The 21,075-nt window shown below is 38.5% G+C and overlaps 1 protein-coding gene across 1 annotated transcript; it reads left to right on the forward strand.

Annotated features, from left to right (window-relative positions):
- The first annotated feature begins 3,068 nt into the window (after nt 1-3,068).
- On the forward strand, nt 3,069-18,796 carry LOX (lysyl oxidase). The gene is made up of 7 exons (XM_002744654.6): nt 3,069-3,972; nt 4,325-4,433; nt 5,775-5,912; nt 7,454-7,610; nt 11,042-11,137; nt 11,478-11,593; nt 15,164-18,796. Exons 1-7 carry the CDS (start codon nt 3,342-3,344, stop codon nt 15,168-15,170), a joined length of 1,254 nt encoding a protein of 417 aa, XP_002744700.1. The 5' UTR covers nt 3,069-3,341; the 3' UTR covers nt 15,171-18,796.
- Nucleotides 18,797-21,075: the final 2,279 nt, after the last annotated feature.

The following is a 21,075-nucleotide window of genomic DNA, read 5'->3' on the forward strand; positions in this document are numbered from 1 at the left end:
GAAATATGTAGAAGGAGAAAGTTGCAGTCTGCAGATTCTAACTCACACAAAATGCATCCAATGTTTTAAAGTCCAAATAAAAAAATATTTGATTAAATATTAATAATTATATTGAACACATTATAATTAATGAATTGAAAGTAACTTGGATATTCACAAAAATCAGTGATTTTAAAACTAGGAACGATACTTTAGAATTTGGGTAATCCTTGAATCCTAAAGATAACAAAAGCCAGAGAGAATAAATCAACTGTCCAAAGACACACAGCCTTTTTTTTAAATTAGAGCACTAGGATTGGAAACAAGGGTATTTTATCTGGGATCCAGTGTAAACTTTCTACCCTCACATTAGGAGTGCTGCTTTGGTCTGCCATTCTGACACTATGTCTGGTGTAGCAGAGGTCTTCCCTCAGGAACCTGTGGTCAAGTAATAGCAGTTTCAGGCTTCTCTCATCTATGGAATAAGCTGTTCATGGGCACATGCAGAGCCTTTTTCAGATGAGGGATAATTACACTCTTTCCCTTCCTGCTTCTCCTGTAATTTGGCCTGTCCATCAGAATTATAATCTATACACCTGTTTTTTTTTTTTTTTTTTTTAACTCCATCCTTCTTAGTGGGTTTGGAGGAGTTGAACAGTTTAATTTTAAGCACTGCAGCAAGTCTGTAAAATGACAGCTAGGGATGACTCTGACCCTTATAAGGTGAGTGAGATATCACTGTTGACTTGCCATCAGAGGGAACTGCACTTGAATATTCATCATCAAATGCAAATCATCATATAAACAGATTTGCCAACCCATTGGCAAGCTTCCATGTGATATTTCCCTGTGGCTAAGGATGCTGTGTGGTCATGGGCAGGGGAAATCTAACTAGACTCAAATTGAACCAAACCCATCACCCTGGACTGAGAATCATGTGATCTGATTAGCTGACAGAAGCAGCCACACCCTGTTCAGTGTCAAGTCAGGGTTCTTAGGCGGAAAACAACAGAAATTGAGTCTGACCATGTTCAGTCACAAAGGAAAGAGGGGTGGGAGGAAGAAAGAAAGAAAAAAGGAAATGCTGAAGAACCAGGTCCCAGAATGTGCTTGCCTAAAGTAGCCTGGAGAGGGGGATCCCTGTGGCAAGATATAGTGGATACTTTTTTTTTTTTAGATGGAGTCTCACTCTGTCTCCCAGGCTGGAGTGCAGTGGCCTGATCTTGGCTCACTGCAACCTCCACCTCCTGGGTTCTAGCAATTCTCTGGCCTCAGCCTCCAAAGTAGCTGGGATTACAGGCATGTGCCACCAGACCCAGCTATTTTGTTGTTGTTGTTGTTTTGTATTTTTAATAGAGATGGGGTTTCACCATGTTGACCAGGCTGGTCTCAAACTCCTGACCACCAATGATAATAATCTGTCCGCCTGAGCCTGTCCAAGTGCTAGGATTATAGGCTTGAGCCACTGCACCTGGTCTGGGCACTTCCTTTAGTAGGTTAAGGAGCAACATTTTTTACAGTGTCCTTCTGCTCAAGATTCAAATCCCAGATAAAATCAGACCATCTAGAGAGATGGTTTGATTAGCCAAACTTGGATCTCATGATCACTACTACTTGAAGTGGGTAAGTCTCATAAATGCTCAGTCCTTCTACTATGCAACTGAAGGGGGTGGGCAGGAAGCCTGTTAAAGGAAAATCTGGTTGTTCTTACTAGAAATAAAAGGAAATGGATGTGAGGCAGTCAAGTCAGCAGAGGTCCACCACACCACCAAAATATGGTGATTAAATATAGGGAGACAGAGACTAAAGAGGTATGTGAATATTGCAGTATGTCTGGACAACAGCCCAAATGATGAGACCAATAAAATGGTCACCAAAATCTGGTTTTGAGTCGTAGTGTTCAATCAGACCGTTTAGTAGCTGTTTTTCATTGCCAGGTTTCTAGCACTGCCCAAATCCTAAGTGGTATATGAATAACTGGTCCATTAAGCATCTCCTTCCATTCAGCATAATTTATCCCCCTACCTATATTCTCTTCTGACCACTCCTACTTCCTTCTCTTTACCAAAATCTGTTTCTTCAGCAACTCCTTTGTTTAAATTGGAAGATAAATCAAACAGTATGGGGTGTTTTACTGACTTTCAGTATTTAACAGGGGTGATTTGATTTTTTTTTAAAATCCAAAGTCAAACCTCCTTATAAGATGAAGAAGAAAGAAAAAAGTCTCATAAAATGCATATGTGAACATGCCTTCTGAGTGCTCTCTCCTGCAGACTTGGTCTAGTCTTTAATGAATCTTTCTTGTAGACACCGTGGAGATGAAAGATCGTTCTCCACTTCCACTCAAAGTACAAATCAGGCCTGCATTTTGAAAAAGAGACAGGTTTATTCATCGCGCCTGCATTTTGAAAAAGAGACAGGTTTGTTCATCGCTGCAGCGTTAGCTGGCTTTGTTCCCTGTAAAATTTCACTTTTGGTTATTAAAATATTCATTGTAGGAAACAAATTTGTAACCCATTTCTCATATTACCTACACACAGAAAAACAAAATTTGATATCCTGGGGTTTATTTGCTGAGGGCGCTTCCCATAAAAGCGAGTGAGTGTGCACTGGGAAATGTGTCTGGTTAACTCCCTTATGGATAAACTTTAGTCACAATCCTCCCCCGCCCCCCTCTCGCCCCCCAGCACCCTTCCAACCTCCCGACTTCCCGCCTCTCAAGGGCTGGTGACCTAATAGCATTTTTCTTCGTGCATATTTTGGCGTCGCCCCACGGCCTGGCTGCCTTCGCCTGTCTGAGTTTTTTGAAATTCCTGCATGTTCGCCCCAGATTAAGGCAGTGTGTCTCAGGATGTGTGTTCCGTTTTGTTCTTTCCCCTTAACGCTCCCTGTGCAACGTGTCTGTGGGGAGGAGGGGAGGGAGGGGAGGGAGGGGAAGGAGGGAGGGGCAGTGGCGAGGAGCTGTCCGCCTTGCACGTTTCCAATCGCATTACGTGAACAAATAGCTGAGGGGCGGCCGGGCCAGAACGGCTTGTGTAACTTTGCAAACGTGCCAGAAAGTTTAAAATCTCTCCTCCTTCCTTCACTCCAGACACTGCCCGCTCTCCAGGACTGCTGTGCCGCTCCCCGTTGCCTTCCAGGACTGGGAAAGGGGAAAGAGAAGGGTGCCACGTCCGAGCAGCCGCCTTGACTGGGGAAGGGTCTAATCCCACCCTTGGCATTGCTTGGGGAAGACTGAGAAAACCGTGCGCTGCTCGACTCCTTGTTTGAAGATTTCTCCCTCCCTCACGTGATTTGAGCCCCGTTTTTATTTTCTCTGAGCCACGTCCTCCTCGAGTGGGGCCAATCCGGCATAAGGAGCGATGCGCTTCGCCTGGACCGTGCTCCTGCTCGGGCCTTTGCAGCTCTGCGCGCTCGTGCGCTGCGCCCCGCCCGCCGCCGGCCAACGGCAGCCCCCGCGCGAGCAGCCGGTGGCTCCCGGCGCCTGGCGCCAGAAGATCCAATGGGAGAACAATGGGCAGGTGTTCAGCTTGCTGAGCCTGGGCTCACAATATCAGCCTCAGCGCCGCCGGGATCCGGGCGCCGCGGTCCCAGGCGCCGCCGGCGCCTCCGCCCAGCAGCCCCGCACTCCGATCCTGCTGATCCGCGACAACCGCACCGCCGCGGCGCGGGCGCGGACGGCCGGCTCATCTGGAGTCACCGCCGGCCGCCCCAGGCCCGCCGCCCGCCACTGGTTCCAACCTGGATACTCGTCCTCTGGAGCCCGCGACGCCGGTGCCTCGCGCGCAGAGAACGAGACCGCGCCGGGAGATGTCCCTGCGCTCAGTACCCTGCAGCCGCTCAGCCGCGTGGACGGCATGGTGGGCGACGACCCGTACAACCCCTACAAGTACTCTGACGACAACCCTTATTACAACTACTACGATACTTATGAAAGGCCCAGGCCCGGTGGCAGGTACCGGCCCGGATACGGCACCGGCTACTTCCAGTACGGTAAGCTCCCCCAAGGCCGCTGGAAGCACCCGTGCACCTGGTCCCCGACTGTGTGGCTTCTCGACGTGGCTGCCTGGGCGCGGCGGGCCCCGGTCCTCGCAGATCCGATCCCTCCCCCCGCTCCTGCAGAGGCAGCCCTGGAATCTAGTGCAAACCTCGCGTCTTGCCCCTCCTGCTTCCTTTTCACATTGCTTTGCAGCCCCGGGCGTCCCCGGTTCTCTTGCTGCCCTCAGCCCCACTCTGCAGTCCCAGTGAGCGAAGGGTGAGGAGTAAGCAACCTAGAAGGGTTGGGAGTTGCAGCGGGGGGCGCCGGGGTGTCTCACTTCTGCGCCCATCGCCTGCTGACGTTTAGGTCTCCCAGATCTGGTGGCCGACCCCTACTACATCCAGGCGTCCACGTACGTGCAGAAGATGTCCATGTACAACCTGAGATGCGCCGCGGAGGAAAACTGTCTGGCCAGGTACGGGCTGAGTTGTCTGAGACCCCGCTCCCCGGTTGTCCTTCAGGGGGCGCTCTGGTGCCTGGTTCTGATTGCTGTTCCCCGCAGACAAGTGTTAGGAAGTGGGTCAAGAGCTGGGAAGTGGGACGCGACCTCCTGGGCGTGCTGACCTGGATGGAGAGTTAATATTTTGAAGATATCTGTGGGTTCTGTCTCAAACTGCAGCACAAATCAGAGAGGTGGAGCAAACCTTTATCCTGGAGACTGAAAGTCTTATGTTCTTTTTCCAAGATACTTAAACTTTGGAGTCAATTGTTTCGAATCACTTTTCATAAAACAACTATACAGTAATTCAAAAAATTTATTGTAATGCAACAGTGTGCTAATACCCCCTCAAAAGACTGGGGGCAAATTTGCCATCGTAGCCTCTTTGATAAAGACTAAATTTTCCTCTTTTGTTTGAGACCACAATAAACTTGGTTGTTTTGGTATTACTTCAGCCAGAATAAGACTGTGAGCAAAGCTTCGTTTTTCCACTATTCTAAAATAAAATAGTAACTATGGGATTGGGGTTCTATGCGTTTACTGCAGAGAAACAGCAGAGGGAGCAAAAGATGTTTTAATAAAAATGTAATCAAAAGTTTTAAGGTGTAAAATAAGGTCATCAATACCATGTAAACATATATCCACACTAAATATATTAGTGGGAACACAGTGATGTTTATTTGTACATTTCTTCCATTTTGACCCTTTATAATTGTCAGGCTAAAGGAAGTGAAGAAATCCAAGGTCATTTTCATTCCTGAGTCTTGCATCACTCACACCATTGAACTCCCTATGATGTTTTAACACTACTGCCATTGTTTAGGGATAGTGAAGTTACAAAATTATTCCTTCAAATCTGGGTATGCTCTTTTAGAGTTATTTCCTCAATTTGCAGCGTATTAACTATTTAAAAAGTTTTGTTAAGGTTGAAGTTCGTATCTGTGATTTTTTTTTTTTCTACTTTGGTTTCACTCATTCCTATGATCATACTTAAATTGATTTTAGATACACGGTTTACCTCTGACATGTAGATTTTTAATGCTAATTGATTATGTTTTTACTGTTAAAATCTGTGGATTTCCATAGTGGTTATTTATTTACTTATTCACCAAATACTCATTGATCTCCGACTACTCCAGGACTGTTCCAGGAGCTTGGGATTCAGCAATGAACAAAATAAACAAAATGCCCTAGCCTCTTGGAACTGATAGTCTAATTGGGGAAGGAGGATTGTCACTACTATATAATGGAGTTTTATTTGTAGTTTTGTCTTTAATTTTCTATGAATATAATAATTTCCTTTTTTCAAAATCACAGTACAGCATACAGGGCAGATGTCAGAGATTATGACCACAGGGTGCTGCTAAGATTTCCCCAAAGAGTGAAAAACCAAGGGACATCAGATTTCTTACCTAGCCGACCAAGATATTCCTGGGAATGGCACAGTTGTCACCAGTAAGTAAATGGGCCTCCTGGGTACTTTGTGTTGCTTTTTCATTTTCAGGTGATTTTTGATATCACAAATGCAAGTCTTATTTCTTACCTAAAGAAAGAAAATTGCTATTATTTATGTTTAAAATTTTTCTCTTTGTAATTTAACATAACCCATCAACCACAAGATCCTGTTATCTTTTGAAATGGAAACTCTGAAGTCCAGCTTATTAAAGGTGTTGACAGAATACAGCAATTGACTTCAATAGAATTTACTTCAATACATTGCAGATAGGATTTCTTTTAAAGTCCATTACAGCCAAGATCATCTACAGTTAGTTAGCATTAAAGAGCATTGCATAAGGACCACACGTTTTTTATCACAAGAATTCAGAAACAATTCTCAAAGAAAGATGTAGATGATATACCTCATGAGCTCAGAAGAATCTTCTTCCATCTTTTAAAAGATCCTGTATCAAACCCAAGGTACTTGCCTGTTCTATCCTAAATTTAAGGATTTTTGGCCGGGTTCAGTGGTTCACGCCTATAATCCCAGCACTTTGGGAGGCCAAGACAGGCAGATCACGAGGTCAGGAGTTCGAGACCAGCCTGGCCAATATGGTGAAATCCTGTCTCTACTAAAAATACAAAAATTAGCCAGGCATGGTGGCATGCACCTGTAGTCCCAGCTACTCGAGAGGCTGAGGCAGGAGAATTGCTTGAACCTGGGAGGTGGAGGTTGCAGTGAGCTAAGATTGTACCACTGCACTTCAGTCTGGGTTTCAAAAAAATAAATAAAATAAAGGATTTTCACATAAGGCCATTCTACATTTGCCTTAGTAACTTGCCTGGGTGTTTAGTGTCAGGAAATCCTGATGTGTGGCCTTAAGCTTTCTTCCTGAAATCCAAGCCAGTCCTCATTGTTTTTTCCTTATGTGAGAAGATGAACAGCTGAGCACCTTCTATTTAATGAAATGACAAAAGTAGATATAAGTCACCTAATTTCTTAATAAAATGGAAATATTTTATTTCTAAATAAAAGTGTATATACTATTTCAGTAATAATGGTGAATAAAACATGCCATGATATCTCCTTTCCTTTTCACTAATGATTTTAAATATGTAAGAACTCAATTTTTAAAAATCTCATAGAAACCTCACAAGTCATGTGTGCCTTTTTTTTTGGAATGAAACATCATCAGTAGTGGCAGCCAAGAGAAGTATACTAGAGAACATATGGCAAGTTTCACTTAAGCACAGATAATTTATTGTCTTATTTCTAGTTAATATTCAAAGACAAAACAGGGTGTAATAAGAAAGCAAAATACCGAACTAAGTCTTTTGTCCTAGTAGCAAAGTTAAACCTTATAATTTTGATAGATTTATGTCCTAGGGGGCGGGGCAAAAAAAAAAAAAACCTAGCATGAATTTCTCTTCTAGAAGATAAACTTGGTCTAATTTTATGTGAAAACAAATTTGTGAAGCCATGAGAGAAGTCATTTAGTATCTTCATTGTTTTCTCTGTATGTAACTGACCACCATCTTTTTGTTTTGTGGGACATTAGACATTACCACAGTATGGATGAGTTTAGCCACTATGACCTGCTTGATGCCAACACCCAGAGGAGAGTGGCTGAAGGTCACAAAGCAAGTTTCTGCCTAGAAGACACATCCTGTGACTATGGCTACCACAGGCGATTTGCATGTACTGCACACACACAGGTATGTTGGCACCCTGAAATCAGGAACCTCAGGCCTCAGAAAATAGGTAACTACCATTTGTTAGCTTTAAATAGCATTCAGGCTATTTAAGAACACACATTTTATCAAAAGGTTCCAGAGACTGTTCTCAAAGAAAAATGTAGATGATACACTCCATGAGTCTAGTATTTTCTTTCCTCTCACCTCTCTTTTATAAAGTGTTTCAATTTGGGGGCCATATTGTCAAGATGGAAAATAATTGGGAAAAGGCAAATGATGGCTTGACGATCCAAATTATTTTTAAAGTATGTTCAGTTATGCATGTAACCCATATTCATGATCACAGGTCAGTGTGGGTCCTTGTTGTGTTCCACAATGAAGAACAGAAATTCGCTCTCTGAAAAAGTCTGGATGGTTGACAACATATGCACCCATTCTCTATTCCTTGACTGGCTTAGTAAATAACTGTAAAAAAAGATGCCTATGTTTTTTCACCTGTGAAACCATTCCTTCTTTCTATTTTATGCTGAAAATAGAATAGTGGTTGGGGTTACCAAATGAAGGGGTAATAAATTTTTTATATGCATTTTAAAAAGTTGTCTCTTTTAATAATGCAAATAAAAGCAGAAGGACACCATTTCTTTCTCCAGACATATATATTTAAATCTACAGTATAATTGATGTCAGATGTTGTTTGGATGGATTTTTTTAAAGTAGTGCTGAACTAAGCAGTTTGTATGTTTTATAATTGGAAAATGCGTGTCAGTTAAAAGCTATGTCAGTATTTCCATATGAAACCATAATTTGTAAAAGGACATTATAATTTGACTCCCACCCAGATCTTGGCGAAGGGTAGTGAATGTACATAACTCGGGGTACAAAGGGATCAGCAGCTGGCATCTTGGAAGCAAATTCCAGGGCTGTGGCAGAACGCTGTTTGGTGACCTAAATGTTACCATTGCTTTTTTTTTCTGAGCTTAGACCATCGTAGCAATTGGAGGGGGAAAGGTTAACTTCTACATGCCCCAGGACAATACTTATTTAAGAAAGAGGCGATGTAACTTACCCACACATTATTCATGTGTGAGTACAGAGATTCCCTTTTCTGTGATCTGCATGTCCTGTAGAGCCACATATACAAGGGATCTTGAGATTATTCACTCCATTTACAAAGAGAGGCACTCTGGACAGCTCACCTCGATAATTTGAATCCGGGATTGTAGATATTTATTGCACTTCTAGTTCCCTGCTTCTTTGCGGTGACCCCATTTCATTTTATATGGTAGCTTTCTTATTAATCATCTTCTGTATATGTCCTTTTTAACCATTATTCACTAAATCTTGCATTGAGTGATTTACATATTTTTTTTCATTAGACCAATGTCTCTTTCACGTGGACTTCATTTAAAGGAAAAAATAATCTCTCAGTCACCCAATGACTTAGATTACTTTTATTGTAATGCTGCTTAAATGTATTCAAGCATAAAACTAAGTATAACTTTTTTAGATTTACACTTTTATATATTAATAACTCCGTGTTCTGAGACAAAAAATTTACATTAAATATATACAAAACTAAAACAGCTGCATTGATCTTAATTTAATGTAACAAATAGCATGTATTGCTAAAACTCAGATTACTGATTCGGATAGCTTCAGCTAACATTATACATTTAATCTGTTTTATATTTTGACTTTGCCTACATGAAATGCCTATTTGCTTAATAGCCTTAGTAACTCAAGTGTTTGTTTACCTGTTCAAATAATCAAAGCTTATTCTTAAATTCTGCCAGCTGATGAATTCTAGAGTGCCAGTGTCAGCCTTTTTGAAGCTCTTTTATCTATTTGAAGGCAAGATAAGCATTCAAGCATTATTTAAACCCATCTTAAATGAATATCCAATCCAATGAATCCTTTATAATGTCATGAACATTGTGGTAGTAGTAGAAGTAATAGCTAACATTTATTGAGTATGTATTATTTGCCAGAATCAGAATTGTATACTGGAATCAGACCAAAAATTCTTCATTTTATGTTTACTACTCAACATACTGTTAAGTGATAGATGGATCAAGGTAGGAATCTAGATGGTAACAATAGAATATGAGTCTCACTGCTGCGACACTTGACCCATTTGAATTTGGCCTGTCTGTGCTATTGTATGCTGTATGACAACACAGTTCTCCCCTCCTCTTCCCAAATCAAGCTGCAGCTAAACCACCATTGGTAGAGCATGTTAAGGTAATTTTACTGTCACTTCATTGACCAAAGTGATCTTAAACAGCAAAGCAATACTGGTTGCCAGAATTGAATGGCAGTATTGAGTTAAAATAAAATCTAGCATGTACTTTCAAATTTAAATTACTATTAGAATCAAAATACAAGTTAAAACTTTTTGTGAAGAAATAATGGAATCAAGAATATAGCTATAGACTCCAATCTGAGAAAACTTCTCCAGACTATAATATTCTTAAAAGCAGGAACTGTATTTAGTAGTATTTTTCTCCTCCCAGCCTGTAGAAGGTGCTCATTTACTAATTGAGGTGAATATTTTATCAAATAGAGTGATGTGGCATTCATCAATTTAGTCATGCATTTACCCCTTCAATTCAACACAATATGTCATATTTCAGTGACTGCATGAGCTATACTGTAGTGTGGTAGTTAAGAAAAGGGATTCTGGACCTTGATTGCCTAAACTCAAAACCAGCTTAGCCACTACTAGCTAGACACCCTTTGTAAGTTATTTGATCTTAGTGTGCCTCAGTTTTTCATCTATGAAATGGAGATAATATAGCACCCCATGTGCTAAAATTGAATTTATTTATCTATACACACACACACACACACACACACACATATATATATAATTTTTAAAATTGTTTCTGCAACTTACTATTTAATAAATGTTAGTTATTCAAAGATGCAACATAGACTCCATCTTTAGGGAACGTATAGCCTCTGGTTAGCCTCTGATTATAATGCTAAGCAAAATGGGAGAAACACTATAAAAGCTATCCACAATGGAAAACATCATAGATGTTCAAAGTACAAGAGGTAATTTCCAAAAGGGGAAGTTGGGGAGGATTTCACTAAGAGGACATTTGAGCTAAGTTGCTTATTACTTAGCCTTTATTCCTAAACTATTAAAATTCTAGAATTTTGCTAGAGGGCCTATTTTGCTACTTCAGATTGCATTTATCTCTGGTGATCTATGACACTTTTAAGAAGTGAGGTGTACTACTACTTATTTTAGTCCTGTATCTTTTTTAGCTGGAGGTGCTATAAGGCTGAGTAATAAATACTTCTCAAGGGAGATGAAATATAAGTATAGTTTTATGTCATACTCTTGTAAGTACTAACTTAAAATTTAATTTGCATATAATAGCATATTATTTAACATAGTCTGACCACATACCATCAGTTTAAATTTTTTATTTTGTTTATTTTAGGGATTGAGTCCTGGCTGTTATGATACCTATGGTGCAGACATAGACTGCCAGTGGATTGATATTACAGATGTAAAACCTGGAAACTATATCCTAAAGGTAGAGACCTTTGAAAATATGTCCTGTATTTATGTTGCAGATCAACGGGACCTCTTCTCTGGATTCAAATGTTAAATAACTATGGTATTGGAAGCAATTATACATCCTCAAACTATTTCTAAACAATCCAATGTAATATAATATGTCTTATTTTAAAGAACTTCAGGGGAAAATACGCAGTCTCTTTCCATAACGTCTCCAGAGTTTAACCACTTACTTAAGTTAAAATCCCTTGCCTGCTTGATTTAGCTAAGTCCCTCATTAACAATTTACTTGTTGTAGCCCTATGGAAAAAGTAATACTGAGGAACTCTAACAGAAAGGCTCTTTGTGTTGCCTAGGTCAGTGTAAACCCCAGCTACCTGGTTCCTGAATCTGACTATACCAACAACGTTGTGCGCTGCGACATTCGCTACACAGGACATCATGCGTATGCCTCAGGCTGCACAATTTCACCGTAAGTATTATTTGCTTAGCTAAGTAATTGTTGTCACAAATAATTTTTGTTCATGCTCAAACGTTACACATGGAATGTATCTGTTTCTACTACTACAGCAGCTTTCTTTTAAGCAGACCAAAGACAGAAAATGGTATGGAGTCTGATTTTTTTTTTTTAATAATGCAAGGGAAAGGGGAAGGTACTAAGGTTTTTAGTTTTCAGGAGAAGTGTAGTTTTCAGGAGAAGACATAAACAGACCACAGTGTCCACCCAGAAGGCATTAGTGAAGGCCCAATATATCAAATTGCTCAATACATATAGGGGGTGAGCTTGTAGGAAGCTCAATAGTTGCTTCCTGCCCCTTCCTCAGTCCCTGAAGGAAATCCTAGGGTTCTTCAAAGTACATATGAAAATCACTGCCAAAAAGTAAGCGACCGAAGAGATCGGACCCCCGGTCTGTACAAATCAAGATGTCTTATATTTGAGTTCTAGAACCATGGATACTAGGAAAATACTCTGCAAACGACTGAGGTGTTTGGAGGTTTTTTCATAATATTCCTACTCCTGAGACTCTTCTTTGAGTGAAATCTTGAAAGGAATCCCAGCATATAACTATTCACAGGGAGGTGCTTCGATAAAAATAATGAAAGAAAGTTGGGTAGGTTTGCCTGCTTACCTGTCTGTCCTGCCCCATCTCCTTAAGCACTGCCTCCCCAAGTGGTGCTGGCTGTTAGATTATAATTATGTATGCCACTTGAGTTATCCCTTCCCAACAATGAGAATACTATTTCCATTGGAATGATACTGAACACTCATCAGCTTTGCTTTGTCACTGGAAAACCACTAGTGCCTCTGGATCATACAGACAGGAATAGCAGAGATATACTAGAAACCCATAATTAATAGAAATTTCTTCCTGATACAAAACCGAGGACTCTATACGTAAAGAAGCAGAGGCTGTGCTTTACAAGTCACAACATTAGAGATAGATGAAGCCTGTGATAGCAAAGGATAGCACTGAAAAAATAAAATCACATATATTCTTCTGAACATGCCTACAGCACAGAAAACGTAGCAGGTTTTATGGCCCATATTGTGTAGGGTTGGTTATGTTATAACTAACCATCCCCCTCCCCCAGAACATCAGTATAATTTAAGCTAAAATAATTAACACTTAAATAAATGAATTAATTTTTCTTAATTTTTATAATTCCTTAATTTATTTATCCATTCTCCATTTATTTTTCACTTGCACTCTTATTTTTGTACTGTCTGTTGATGCCCTAAAAAAGATATTACTGAATAATGCGAAGATAAATAAGACTCCTAAACTCTAATCTCTATACTGCTGTAGACTTATTACACTATTTTCAGTTAATTACTTATGAATCTCTTTGTTTACTGTCTGTCTCCTGCTCCACACAGTGATAGCTGGGATCTAGTCTCTTGCCCACTGTTGTATACCCATTGTTAGGTACAGGTGTGCCACTTTGCAGCCTCTCATTCAACATTTAATGAAGTTCTTTCTCAAATAATTTGAGTAAAGGCACTGAGTAGGGAAGTGAGAGAAGAAATACACATATAACTGTAACAGAGATACAATATAAAAAGTTTCATGGGGGTAAAATAAAATGTGGTGAGATAAGGACCTTTGCTGTAAGTTTGGTAACTTCCAAGTATGTCTTACTGACTTTCCACTAGAAACAGGCCTGGAAAGGTGAGGCCACTGTTGCATAGAATGTCTCTTGCTTTTAATCAGTAGAATCCATTGGACTGGATATTGCCAGATATTTAGAGGAAATAAATATTATTGTATTGCTCCAGCAAGATGACTGTACAAGAGTGATTCCTGATGTGGTCATCCATATGGAGTTGTTTTTTTTTTTTTTTTTGAGACAGAGTCTCACTCTGTCACCAGGTGCCAGGCTGGAGTGCAGCGGCGCAACCTCGGCGCACTGCAACCTCCGCCTCCCGGGTTCAAGCAATTCTCCTGGCTTAGCCTCCGAGTGGCTGGGACTACAGGTGCGCGCCACCATGCCCAGCTAATTTTTTTCGTATTTTTAGGGGTTTCACCATGCTGACCAGGACGGTCTTGATCTCTCGACCTCATGATCCACCCGCCTCAGCCTGCCAAAGGAGTTGATTTATTTTTTAACTGGTTATTACTGACTATAACAAACTGCAGAAGTGGTTGAAGTGGAATGTTTATAATCCATATGATCAGATGAAAATATGAAAAAGTGAAATTACCCATAATTAGTGATCATAATAAAATATCATACTTATTCTGAGTGCAAATATTGGGGAAAGTATAGAATACTTGAGGGAAAAAAAATAACAAACCCACATCTTCAGGAGAATAATGCTTGCTTCTTATATTTTGACTTTCACCTCAGACCTCCCTTCCTAGGAATCAGAGTTCAGAGAGAGGAGAGGTCTCTCTGGGCTGAGTTTCAGGAGTAACGTTAGGATACATTTGAATTGGGTCTTGAAGTCTGAGGAACACACTGGGGAGAGTTAAGGAAAGGAACCCCAGGGGAGTCAACGTCACAGGCAACTTGCATGGCAGGAGGAAACTGCATGGCATGTTTGGAAAAAAAAAAAAAAGTCTTCTAGTTTGGCTAAAGCATAAATTTCATGGAGTTGCGAGTTGGGCCAAAAGGGTGGAAAAGTACGTTGGGGTCAGATCGAACAGAGCACTGAAGAGCAGGCTAAAATTTATTCTGGAGGCAGTGGGAGGCTGAAGCTTTCTGAGCAGGAAGTGTAACTTGACTAAGGCCATGAGGTCAGTCTGGTGGATGGCTGCCTAAGCAGCAGTGAGTGTGACTCTGAAGAGTCATTTATCAGTTCACTGATTGCTTTTCCTGCTAGATGTTTAGGAGCATTCTGTTGATGTGTAAAAGCCACGCAGTAAATAGTTGTGTGCTGTTAATGTACCCTCCCTCCTTCATTTTCCTCATTGAAACAAAATGTACTGACCAGGTGACTCTGGGGCCCCTTTCAGTTATAAGATACTATGTAATTTTTTTGCTTCCTCACAAAATTTACTGTTTGGAAATTGATAGTTCATGATTTGGAATAAGTGAATTTTTAGTTTCTTACATGAAGATCTATGATCACATTTACAGACAGTAATATTTGATTGATTAGTTTTGGTCCAGTTTCTGCCTATTAATGCATTATTCTACATCCAAAGTCACACTGGAGAAGGACTAATTCAAGATGGAGCAGAGGCCTTGACTCTGCTTCTTGGTGGACTTGCCACCCTTGTTCCATGGAATGAACTCACCTGTACCAGGGCTGCTGGTCTCAAAAGTCCTGCTGTACTCTTGAGTGTTTCAGAAGCGGTTTCTTTGCCTCTAAATGTGAAGAGTGTAGGCATCAGGCATCTCTTCTGTTGACATAGTCGCTATCTTCAAACCATTATTAAAATGATGTACTAGTGCATAATTTCACAACATGATCGCTGCTTAGATGGAGGGAAACTGTTGCATAAGTTTTTAAAAGGTTGACTTTAAATTTGTCTCTTTTACTCATTCATTACATTATCAGGTTAATAATTTGTCTTATTTTGTCTTCTTAATCTAGGTATTAGAAAGCAAGGCAAAATTCCCAATGGATAAATCGGTGCCTGATATTCTGAAGTGGGAAAAACTAGATTAACTTCAGTAGGATTTATGTATTTTGAAAAAGAGAACAGAAAACAACAAAAGAATTTTTGTTTGGACTGTTTTCAATAACAAAGCACATAACTGGATTTTGAAGAATTAAGTCATCATTATGTGGGAAGTTTTTAAAGTTTATTATTCACATCACTTTGTTAATTAACACAGTGCTTCAATTCTGTAATTGCATATTTGTCTCTTTCAAAGAAATCCAAATTTCTTATGCTTCTTTTGAAATTGTAGTGCAAAAGGTCAGTATTATTTAAATGAATGAGCCAAAATGACTTTGAACTGAAACTTTTCTAAAGTGCTGGAACTTTAGTGAAACATAATAATAATGGGTTTATATATGTCATAACATAGATGAATTTAGAAACACTGCTCCTACTGTTTAAATACATATGGACATATCTGGTGCTGAGAAAGAAACAAACACATTACCATTGGTGTCAGGAAATACTACCATATAGTTGAGAAATGGCAATACATGTATTCAGATAGTTACATCCCTATATAAAAATTATGTTTACATTTAAAAAATAAGAAGATAACTTTCTTTCTTTCAAGTTCACAATTTCATTTTGACTTGAGTCAACTTTGTTTTGGAGCAAATTAAGTAAGGGAACTGCCCAATTCCTGTCTGATATTTCTTGAGGCTGCCCTCTACTGTTTTATCTTTCCTGTGGGCAGAGATGTTGTAAGTGGGATTCTTAATATCACCATTCTGGGGACTGGTATACATAAGGCAGCCGTGAAACTGGGAAGTCATTTTGATGACTGATGTGATACATCCAGAGATAATATGCATTTAAATATATTAAAGTATTTGCCAAAGATATAATTTTTTTGCTGACATAAAAATCATACAGAGAAGTCCTCTCTAAACCACGGCTATCTCTCAAATAACTTAAAAAAAACTGAAAAACATCTTAAGATTTTTCAACTTTTTTAGATTTTTTTAAAAAAGATGTTCAGCTATTAAAGAGAGGAATGCTAAAAACTGTATATTATTTAGAACAGGTGACATAATAAGTGAGCAATACAGAAACATCATCCTGGGTTATTCGGAAATCAGTCACCCATGTTTGTGTATTTGTGTGTTTGAGATATAGTCTGAATTAGCAAAGCACATAGCATTACATACTTGAGGGTTGGTTATAAAGGAAAAATATACTTCTGCAAAACCAAGGACTGTGCTGCATTGTGAGACAGCTGTGATTTCATTTTAAACTGTGAAACCATGTGCCATAATAGAATTTTGAGAATTTTGCTTTTTCCTAAATTCAAGGTGCAGAAGGAAATGAAATTACACTTTTAAGTTAGTGGTGCTTAAGCAGAATTTTTCCTACATTAACCAGTATTAAAATCTCAAGTAAGGTTTTCCAGTGCCAAAACACGTTAGGTGGAATTTTAAAAGTGCATTGACATCGTGTATTACATGTCATGGAGTTGTAAAGTTAATGTCAATCACTAGTAATCACTGTGCACTTGCTGGGTGCATAGCATGGTTAGAGGGGCTAGAGATGGACAGTCATCAGCTGGCGGATATAGCGGTACATATGATCCTTATCCACCAGGGCACACACTTACCAGTAGACAATACAGACAGAGCTTTTGTTGAGCTAGTAACTGAGCTGTGGAATAGCTTCTTCGATGTACCTCCTTGCCTTAAATTGCTTTTTAGTTCTAAGATTGTAGAATGATACTTTCAAACTGTAATCTTTTCTAATAGAGATATTTTAATATACTTTTTTTTAAAAAACAAACTAAAAAAACTACTGTCAATATTAGTACTGAGCCAGACTGGCATCTACAGATTTCAGATCTATCATTTTTTTGATTCTTAAACTTGTGTTAAAACCTAGGCAATTTCATCATGGATATATAGGAGAAGACACATTTACAATCATTCATTGGGCCTTTTATATATATATCCATCCATCATCTTTTGAAAGCCTAATATATGCCAGGTACTCACATGCTACACATTGGGACATAAAAAAGACAGTCCATAACCTCAGTAAGTATTAAAAATGTCATTATTACCCATAAGGTTAATCTTATTTCATTTTCAAGAACTAATATTACATGTTTATACAAGTTCATTTTTAAGCACTATTGTTTTTCATGACCATAATTTATTTTTAAAAATAAATTAAAGGTTAATTATATGCATGTATGTATTTCTAATAATTAAAAATATTATTAATCCCTGAAATGTCTGCCTTTTAAATATAGCACCTATTATTTGGTTGATTTTGACAATTTTTTTTCAATTAGGAAGCTAAAAATATTTCCTTATTCCATATGTGAACATGCACCCCCCTCCTGGCACCTCTAAACAACACCCAAATAATTTGATGTATTGATTTAACACTTAATATATTTGAACTTCTTTGAACTATTTTAAATTTTGACTCTCTTCTCTGAATAACTGCCAAAACTCAAAGATAATTACTAGTTGGTGAAGGTTATTGATTAGTAAAGAACACAGACCAGTCTTACCAAACTCTAAATACATTTAAAAAAAATAGGAAATGGACATGATAAAAAAAAAAGTGTTGAGTACTGAGAGGAATTTGGCTTTAACACTAAAAAGGATGGGAAAAAACAAACTAAACAGGAACGTAATTTCTGAGTTTATGAGTGAGTTTACAATATGCCATGTTAGGGATCTCACGATGATTCAGGCCACAGCCTGGGTTAAAGATGATTTGACCTCTGAGGCTAGAACTCAGCCTTCCAACAGTAGCATAACATATGTGAGTATAAAACTTGCCTATTTCCAGAAAATCTGTATATTTTTATATAATAACTTTATTTACAATTTCTATCATCCAGTTACTCACTAGGCATTATTTGTAGTAACTTTTTTTCATCTTTGAAATGTCATAGGATAGTCACACTTATACACATTCCCAATATTCAGATTTTAGAAGAAATGCAATTCATTAAAATTTTCCTGGCACTGAGAGTTGATCTTTATCAGATTGCATGAAAATATTGAATTCCTGGTAGGGAGATACTTTGTTTTTAAAATAATTTGTTTTGATACCAATCAATGTATTAACGGATAACTAAAAAGTACCCTTTTTTCTCTATATATTTTTTTCTTTTGAAATCACATTCACAATAAATATATTCAATCAGTGAGTTAAGTCTCATTCCTAGCTATCAAAATTCCTGGGCCACTTTTAAACACTAAACATTTCATTTATCCTCTAAGCTAAAATGGTGCCGAGTTATTTAAATCTGAATGTAAAATGCATTGAGTCTTAGCTTGTGGTGTATCAACGTTAAATTAATATAAAACTGCTTGCTATAAACTAAGTAACATGTCATTTGGTGTTATGTTTTTAATGAAGTTTTAGCTTCTCCCCAAATTTTCAGGAATGTTATTTGTAAGACATTTGTAACTTTTCGGAAGAACTCTTATTTTAAATGCTCGGACATTGGCTTTATATTCTTCTTTGCATTCTCATATTCTTTTATTATACATCTATACTATGATTGCAGGATTATATAAAAATGCCTTGAATAAATGATTTCAAGTGTCTGTAGTAGTCATTTGTTGTTATATAAATCATCTGATTTTCATTTTAGGTTAAAATGTTGTGAGCCATGGGTACTGTTGGTGGTTTTGCTTAACTGCCTTTTGTATTAACAAATTGTTAATAAGATCACATGAATAGGAATTTGTCTATGATGGATAAAAATCTAGCTGATGTTTTAAGTAGACACTGTCATACATAAACATTTTTCACCATTACCAGCTACTTATGAGGACACAGAGCAGGCATTGCAAGAACAATCGCATTGCTTTAATTAGGGTTTACAAGAAATATATCTGACTATAGATAAAAACACACATACATAGACACACATTCATTTATGGGATACATCTACCTCTAGCTACAAATTATTTATGTAAAGAGACACATTTCTATCATAGTAATCCTTATTTAAACATACACCAGATTAACCTATAATCTGGTTACCTGAGAGGGCAAATAGTCCCAAACTTTGGGCAAATGTGTTGTAGGAACAACTCACAAAATTAACCCACAAAAACAATTCATCCTTAAGGAGTCTTGCAGGTAAAACAGATGTAGACTTGGGCTATCAATTTTCAGATTTGAGTTATAGAATATCAGTGATACCTGACACCACATATTTCCTGCTTCTATCTCCTGCTCAAGGCAAAGCATCTGGATATGCTTTTGTTATTAATTCAAAAGATGATTTCCTTTGTCTCATCAGTGTACAGTGTTTTGAGCTGATGAGCAGGGTTTCACCATGTTAGGCTGGTTGCAAACTCCTGACCTCAGGTGATCCACCCTCCCTGGACTCCCAAAGTGCTGGGATTACAGGTGTGCACCACTGTGCTCAGCCCAAAGTAGTTTCTTTACTGCAGGATTTCTCAGACACTTATATATGTTAAAAAGTATTAACATTACTTTATTAATTTATTATTAATGTTCATTAATTAATTCAGTAACCAAAGATAGGGCTAGGTAGAGTTTTCCTTTTTGTCTGAAAAACTGTCTGCCTTCATGTGATGCATTTGTTAGTATTTCTACTCTTTACCACAGATGTTAGTAGAGGATTAACACACAGGTTGAATAAATCACTTTCATCATCGTAATTTGCAGCTTAAAATCAGAGCCCTTTCCCCATACTCCTTTTAAATTTGAAGAGTAAATAGTATTTATATAGAATTAGGAGAACATTGATTTCCTAAAGCACGTACTAAAGAGTTCCAGTTTCACAAGATATTCAAAAAAGGATCCAATATTAAGTAAGTATGAGAAACGTTATCTTCTCCATACTTTGGAAGATTCACAATACTTTTGAACATATATAAGTGTCTGAGAAATCCTGCAGTAAAGAAACTACTTTGGGCTGGGCACAGTGGTGCACACCTGTAATCCCAGCACTTTGGGAGTCCAGGGAGGGTGGATCACCTGAGGTCGGGAGTTTGCAACAAGCCTAACATGGTGAAACCCCGTCTCTACTAAATACCGATAAAACAAAAAACAAACAAACAAAAAAACCAGAGAGAGAAACGCTTTGTTATCTAGTGTATCTTAAATTTGTTTTGTTACAAGTCTTTTTTTTTTAATAGTACTTATTATCATAATACACAATTTTTGCTTGGAAAACTCTGGGATAAACCAACTTACGTAATTTTAAATTTGTAGAAATGAGATCATTTACAAAGTATTTAAAATATTTAAAATAAATGTGACAGCATTTGAGCTATAGGACACAAGGATACCGGATACAGAAATTCACTAATTTACTGCCTACCTCACTCACTTTCTTTTGTTTTTCTCTTTGTTTTTGGAGACGTAGTCTCGCACTGTCACCCAGGCTGGAGTGCAATGGCGTGATCTTGGCTCACTGCAACCTCAGCTTTCCAGATTCAAACGATTCTCCTGCCTCAGCAGTAGCTAGGACTATAGGTGCCTGCCACCACGCCCAGCTAATTTTTGTATTTTTTAGTAGGGATGGGGTTTCACCATGTTGGCCAGTCTGGTCTCAAATTCCTGACCTTGCGATCCACCTGCCTTCCAAAGTGCTGGAATTACAGGCATGAGCCACCATGCCTAGCCCTCCTGCCTCATTTTCTAAAAACTACAGAACATGGTTAAATAGGACCTTTTCAGTGGAAAGGATTATTTAACTCTCTAAACCATGCTGTATTTTAGAAGGAAATATAGGTCTTTTCTATTTGTTAGATAACTTGAATGCTTTTAAGTATCACTTATTAAAATCTCTTCCCTCACAAATCTTAGTTGTTGATAACACTAAGGTGAAACAATCTTTAATTCA

Source organism: Callithrix jacchus, chromosome 2, assembly GCF_049354715.1.
Source record: "Callithrix jacchus isolate 240 chromosome 2, calJac240_pri, whole genome shotgun sequence".
Classification (NCBI taxonomy): Eukaryota; Metazoa; Chordata; class Mammalia; order Primates; family Cebidae; genus Callithrix; species Callithrix jacchus.